At 41.1% G+C, this 7,776-nt stretch overlaps 1 protein-coding gene across 1 annotated transcript in view; it reads right to left on the reverse strand.

Moving 5' to 3' along the window:
- Nucleotides 1-6,630, reverse strand: part of LOC147718382 (transforming growth factor beta activator LRRC32-like) — a 60,100-nt gene extending 53,470 nt beyond the window's left edge. Inside the window, exon 1 of the mRNA XM_086966712.1 lies at nt 6,493-6,630. Coding sequence (XP_086822838.1) covers nt 6,493-6,630 — 138 coding nt within the window. The remainder of the gene's footprint in view (nt 1-6,492) is intronic.
- Between the last annotated feature and the right edge of the window lie 1,146 nt (nt 6,631-7,776).

Below are 7,776 nucleotides of genomic sequence, written 5' to 3' on the forward strand. Positions count from 1 at the left end.
AAAGTGTAAGGGGTGATCCATCATGCGTGGGCTGAGAAAAAGGCGACCCGAAACAGGTTTTTCCCCATTCAATTTTTCAAAGAAAAATTATACAGCGATGCTGCAAAAATTGCTGAACGAAATTACTTCGAATTCAGCAGAAAACAAAATCTTGATCCAGAAAGCATGCTTTTTGTGATTTGTTGTAAATCCATTCAGGAGTGTTTGAAACAATAAACATAAAAATGTATGTATATTTCCCACTGTGTTCGTGTAGCAGTTCAACTGAGAAGGATCCACAGACCTGTTAGGTCCAGGGCACGTTATGATTGGCTAGTCGACCCTGAAGGCCAAGTTGAGCCTGCCATCTTTGAACCCAGTGACTTAGTCCTCGGAGTCTTACAAAATAAAATAAAAAAAGACATAGGGGGACATGTCCTACTTTACATTAGAAAAGAAATCTTCGAAATTGAATGAAAAAAACAAAGGGTAAATGAAAGTTATGGCTACATGTAAATGTCAGATAAAATACAAACTAACAAAACCATTGAAACCCACAGTTCTAGTTATCTCAGATAACTATAACTTGTGCCCTAAAATAACTATAAATCACGTCTTCGACATGCACTGCTTGGACCCATATATATATATAATTTTAGGGGTGTTGTAGTTAGCTGGCCATTTCACTCATACAAAACCATTGAAATTGCTCCTATATAGTTAGTTGTACCAACTATATTTCACGCATCCGCAATCCACTGCTGATGATGTCACATATTACATCATTCATGACATGGTCAGTGACATCACTGATGACATCTCAAATTACATCACTGATGACATCATCCACGTGGCAATCACATACACCTTTTCATACACTAGTAAAATCTTTCATCACTCTTTGTAAAACACAGAGTATCATATTTGAATCCATTGCTACAGTAATACAAGTATCTAAAAACCCACTCAGTGATTCGTAGATGTATACACACATCTAATCACTTACCTGTAGATTCACTCATACATGCTGTCAATGAACAATAGGACACTATCAAAAATACTTACACACCTAAATCGACATTACAAACCAGCACACATCCTATTCACATATGAAGTCATCCTACTCACTTATGCAAACAATGGATCATACTTACATATTTACTTAGCTACACACTTATAAAAACACAACTTCATCTATTCATTTAGATAGTAAGTCATACTTAGTGAATTATAAAATCATTATTACAAGTATAAAGTTATCCATACAGTCACTCACACAATCATTGAGTATTATGTATACTTATTTATATACAACAACTAACACATACACTGCCTTATATTTTTCTAGTTTGTTGGACATGTACCATTGAGAAATATATTTGCTCATCACCACACCCATAAAGATATTCACTCACCCAAACAACTGTTAGAACATGTTGTTTTAACTTCATATATCTAGTGAATCAACTATTCACACATCTTTGGGCAGTCACACCCCCCCCACCGAACCACACACACATTCACTCTCCCATACAAATACTCAGTTAACTAATCAATAACTAATATAGACTTTCACATAGCTAGTAACCAACTGGAGAACCAGTTTACACAACAACTGACAAAGTGATACAGATATTAAAACAGTTTAGTCACTATCCACTATATTTAGTGAGACACTATAAATTGGTCAAGTAAACAGTCAATTACACTGCTACTAAATCCTCCATCCAAATATTTATTTTTATATATCCACTCATTCTTCAATGCAAATTGCTATATATATAATGCATATTTAAATAACGAAGCAAACCACATTCACTGGATGATGTCATCAGTGATGTCATCAGTGATGTCATTTGAGATGTCATCAGTGATGTCACTGACCATGTCATGAATGATGTAATATGTGACATCATCAGCAGTGGATTGCGGGTGCGCGAAATATAGTTAGTACAACTAACTATATAGGAGCAATTTCATTGGTTTTGTATGAGTGAAATGTCCAGCTAACTATAACACCCCTAAAACTTATAGTTTTTTGAGTGAATTTTAAAGGTTTTTTAAATGCTAATTCCTAACTATATAGGGCCTGAAACCTATGGTTTTTTAAGTGAATTTCAAAGGTTTTTTAAATGCTAATTCCTAACAATATAAGGCCTGAAACCTATGATGTTTTAATGAATTTCAAAGGTTTTTTTAATGCTGATTCCTAACTATATAAGGCCTGAAACCTATGTTTTTTTCAGTGAATTTCAAAGGTTTTTTAATGCTGATTCCTAACTATATAAGACCTGAAAGCCCACCAGGAATCTCCAGTATGCGCCAGGGGACTGCATTGCAGAGAGGTGTAATGAGGCCACACCCTTTTTTACAACTCTGCAACGCAGCCCCCGTGCATGTTTGAAGAGGGGGAACTAATTCCCCTTGCATACTGGGGGTTCCTGGGGGCCAACTAGCCCACCTGGAACCTCCAGTATGCGCCAGGGGGCTGCATTGCACAGAGGTGCAATGAGGCTATACCCCTTTTTACACCTTTCTGCAACGCAAACCACTGGCGCCTTTGCAGAGGGGGGAGGATGCTATAAATTACTCAAGTCTGCCCGAATTGTGTGGGTAAAATTGATACCTAGTCACTTTGAATAAGAATGTACTTACGTCTCGTCTAACATTTGGAAGAAATATCTAGTATGACAACAGGATACCGACATAACTTGAAGGAAATAAGAACACCCTGAAGAATGCCCTGAAGAAGTTCTGTTGTACAGAACGAAACGCGTCGGCTGGCTGTGGTACATAAACTTAAGGAAAATAAAAGCATTTGAATATACAACAAGATTCAGCGCTTCAATAAGGACTCTAAGTGATATGATTTGATTGGACTTATTGTGCAAGTGGTGCTGTGCCAAACTTTGGAATATTCTCCACTACTCTCTACCACTTACTCTCTACTACTCCACTACTCTCTAATACTCACTCTCTACTTCTCATTCTCTACTACTCTACTACTCTCTACTACTCTCTCTCTACTACTCACTCCCTACTACTCACTATCTACTACTCTCTACTACTCACTCTCGACTACTCTCTACTCTCTACTACTCACTCTCTACTACTCTCTCTCTACTACTCACTCTTTACTACTCACTCTCTACTACTCTCTACTACTCACTCTCTACTACTCTCTACTACTCACTCTCTACTACTCTCTCTCTACTACTCACTCTACTACTCCCTCTCTACTACTCTCTACTATTCTCTCTCTGCTACTCACTCTCTACTACTCACTCTCTACTACTCTCTACTACTCACTCTTTACTACTCTCTACTACTCACTCTCTACTGCTCTCTACTACTCACTCTACTACTTACTCTCTACTACTATCTACTACTCACTCTCTACTACTCACTCTCTACTACTCTCTACTACTCACTCTACTATTCACTCTACTACTCTCTACTACTCACTCTCTGCTACTCTCTCTACTGCTCTCTACTACTCTCTACTACTCACTCTCTACTCTCTACCTCTCTACCTCTCTCTACGTCTCTCTCTACTAGTCTCTACCTCTCTACCTCTACCTCTCTACCTCTACCCCTCTACCTCTCTCTACACACACACATATACACATATATATATGCATATATATGTATATGCATTTATATAAATGTATGTGTATATATATATACATATATATAAACATATATAATCTGCATATCTATATAAATACAAATATAAATGCATGCATACATATACATATATGCATACATATGCATGTTATTTACATGAAAGTTTTAAAAACACTAATAAAAGCAAAGCTAAAAAGCCACCTCATTACAAACAGAATGGCTTTAACTTAAATGAGGGCGAGATCTATTGCATTTTCAATGCTTGTTTACTTTGGTTCCATCAAGAAGGCATTCAGATGTGTCACACATTTGCCATGAATTCTGAATGTTAGCACTTTAGTTGCTCATTAGATCACTGTAATAAAGCTACCGCTCACCAGGGAAGTCTGCTGCTGGTGTTCAAAGTGCATGTTTCAGTCTGCATGTCAGAATTTTTTTAATGAAATAGAAGAGGATTTGAGAAGTCACTCAAAATGTGCCCTAATTTTTCTTTCTGAAGCACTAATCATACTTTCTATGGCAAAATGAGCCCCATCATTTTGTTCCTTTTCAAATTAAATGTTTTTAGACTTATCACTTCATTCCAATCAAGATGGTTTCTGATGTGCCATAATTTTGTCATAAGTAAGACTGTTTGCGCTCTAGTTGTTCTTTAGAACACTCTGGGACATTCTGTCATTGGGCTATACTTGGGCTACATCTGGGTGATATTTGGGCTACATTTGGGCTCTTTTGTCTCTGGTGGCCATCTTGGGAGACTGCATGTCAGAATTGTTTTAATGAAATAGAAGAGGATTTGAGAAGTCACTCAAAATGTGCCCACATTTTTTTTCTGCAGCACTAATCATACTTTCCACGGCAAAATATAACCCCTCATTTTGTTCCTTTTTAAATTAAATGTTTTAAGAGTTACCACTTTATTCCAATTAAGATGGCTTCAGGTGTGCCATACCTTTTTAATAAGTAGGACTGTTAGCGCTCTAGTTGTTCTTTAGAACACTCTAGGAGGCTGCAGTAGAACACAAAGGAATCAACTGACAGTCTCTGTCCTTGTTGTATGTACATGTTTTACTGAGAATGTCAGACTTCATTCTCACATGACTGAGAAAGATAATGTGAATTTACAGAAAATATGCTTTCAGTTTAGCTTATAGATCCCCTTCCAAACCACTGTGGGAAAAGCATGAGGTAATAGTTTTCTTTCAAACATGATTCATGATATCCCAGCAGAAGGCTTTTTCACATGGTAAAATCACCTTAGAACACACCACAATTCCTAAAATGAGTATGGTACCATCAACAAATGATTTATAATGTAACTATTAACTACAATGCTTTTTAATGAGGTGCTAACATGTATATTGGTCCCAAGATGGCTGCCAACACTTCTTGGATGAAGTGCTGACAGCCAATAAGATCTCACGATGAGATGTGTGGTTAGGCTCCGCCCAGATATATGTGTTTTTGAAGTTAATTTTCATAAAAACCACTGGAGCAATTTTCACCAAATATAGAAAAGGCACTTCTGCGTACAAGTCCCTACAATTTTGCAAAGTTTGGTGTAATTCCATTCAGCAGTTCGGGCTGTAGCCTTGTCTATTCGTCCTATGGAAATTAACATAGGGAAAACACATTTTGGGACCCCACTTTTTTCTTGGCCCCCGCATGACGAATCCCCCCGAAACTTCCAGGGAAGAAGCAGAGCGGAGCTGGCCTAAATTTTGGAAAATTACACGCAAATTCCTCAACCGGCGCCAAAGTTATTCCCAATAGAATGTTGCGGATTTCCTATGGTAGCTGGGTCCTAACTATATATACCTACTGGCTATCGCCAGTAGGTATATATAGGTATATTTAGTAGGTATATATAGTATATATATATATATATATATGTATATATATATATATACACACATACACACACACTGTTGTTTAAATAGACATATCATTGCAGTCTATTTTTTACTGCTTTTCTCTATTTCAAGTAGCCTGACCTCTCTTATTTCTCCCTACACTATCTACCACTCACAAATACAAATATCCCTGCACTGCCACCTGTTCATAACTCTGTGCTGCCTGTGACACATAAGTAACCCTACTCTGCCTGCCACATATTCATAACCATACATTGCCTCCCATCCATGACCCTGCTGCTCCTGGCACTATTGTACTATTTGCCACCTATAAAGGGCCCTACATTTCCTTCCAGCGATGCCTACACCTTGTATCTCCCTCCCATCCATACCGCCACCACGTCTTCCACTTATTTACATCCTATGTCGCCTGCCACCACTAAATATCCCCATTCTGCCTTCCAACGACAAACAAGGCTACACTGGCCTCTCCCCATTCAAAACCCTGCACTGTTTTTAACCTATTTATGGTCCTGTGTTTCTTGCTATCCACAAACAATCATACACGTCGTTCCATTTACTCCACATTACATTTTGCAACTAACAACCCCGCACCCCCTCAGCATGCCGCCCATGACGAGGATAAAGCTACCCTCCTCTCATTATGACAACCCCTCACTTCCCGGCTCCCATCACCTGGAATAGGGCCACGCTGGTTCACACCCGTTCACAAGCCTACACTGACTTACACCCAATTACAACCCTGCAATCCCCGACCCTCTTTTTAAGCCCTAGTCTGCACTACACCCTGTGGCGTGGCAGGGGTGCCTGGGCGCTGATGCCCACAACCCCTGGCCTGGTGGCAACACAGAAACATGGCCCTGGTGTTACTGCGCCAGCTGCACTATTGTCTGGCTCCAACTGTGTCTGCCCCAACCCAGTACACACACTGCCCGCCCCAGACCTAGAGTCCAGCAGTGGGTCTGGCCCTCTGGTGATGCCCTCTCTTCCAAGAGCCGGACATGTGCCTTACCTGCTGACACCCTGCCCGAGGCGCTGTGCTCGGCTGCAGATGGATCCCGGCAGACACCCCGAGGAGCAGGACCTGAAACCAGGGGAGCAGCTGCAGCCTCGGCGGGGGCTGGCCGAGTGTGGCGGGCAGCAGGCACATGGCAGGCCCCGGGACCGCTGCCAGCTCCGGCTGTGCAGGGCTGTCAGGAGCAGAGTCTTATAAGGAGGGAGGCAGCGCCATGATGAGCACTGGCCCCCTCCCTAAGGAAGTGAGAGTGCTCTGGGCACAGAGATATCTGAGACAAGGGGAAGCCCATGCTGGCATGGAGAAGCGGAGAGAGTGCACGAGCCCTGATAAGGGACACGCGCGGTGAGAGCGACACAGAGAATGAGAGACACAGAGGGACCCGGAAGCTGGGATGTTTATTACAAGGATCAGAGAGAGTAGAAACCCAATGTGGTGCTTCTCCCTATTGCACAGCTCTAAACAAACATGATGGAACTGGGAGATTCCCGATGGGGTTCATACAAGGCTGGATGTTGTGCTATGTTATAGGTATTTGTATCGCCAACAGCTCACCCGCTCGGGTAACCTGACGCTGAAGCAAGAGCTGTATGGGCTGAGCCGGGGCCGGGACTGGGTAAAGAGCCAGGACCTCATAATGGGCTGGGACTAGATAAGGAGCCAGGGCCTCATGATGGGCTGGGACTAGATAAGGAGCCAGGGCCTCATGATGGGCTGGGACTAGATAAGGAGCCAGGGCCTCATGATGGGATGACCCTGGACCAGGACTAGGAAAAGAGCCGGCGCCTCATGATGGGCTGAGACAGGGCCGGGACTGGGTAAAGAGCCGGGCCTCATAATGAGCTGAATGTGAAAACAAGGGAACCCTACTCACAGCGGAACCAGGGCAGTACGTTTATATAGAAAGACAATGGTTCCTATGGCATACGATTTTAAATCACTTAATATTTATAACAGGCTCAATGGCAATGGAAACTTTGGAAGGAGGGTGGCAAAGGAAAGAGAGACGCACACTCGTACCATAAAGGACATTTCCTTATATTTAAGAATTTGATCATGAAAAATACATGTAGATAACTTGCGACATACAAATATTACACAAAGTGCAGTGTATCCCAAGTGAATAATAAGTGAACCAAGAAAGTGTATAAAAAAGTGAACTATACAGGTTTCAGCTGTGAATATTTACAAAAGACAGGAAACTAGACTCTAAACCAATTATATCGACAAATGATTAGCCAGCTGCTATAAAATTATAGAAACTGTGTTGGTCTGATTTGT

Source organism: Lissotriton vulgaris, chromosome 4_1, assembly GCF_964263255.1.
Source record: "Lissotriton vulgaris chromosome 4_1, aLisVul1.2, whole genome shotgun sequence".
Lineage (NCBI taxonomy): Eukaryota > Metazoa > Chordata > Amphibia > Caudata > Salamandridae > Lissotriton > Lissotriton vulgaris.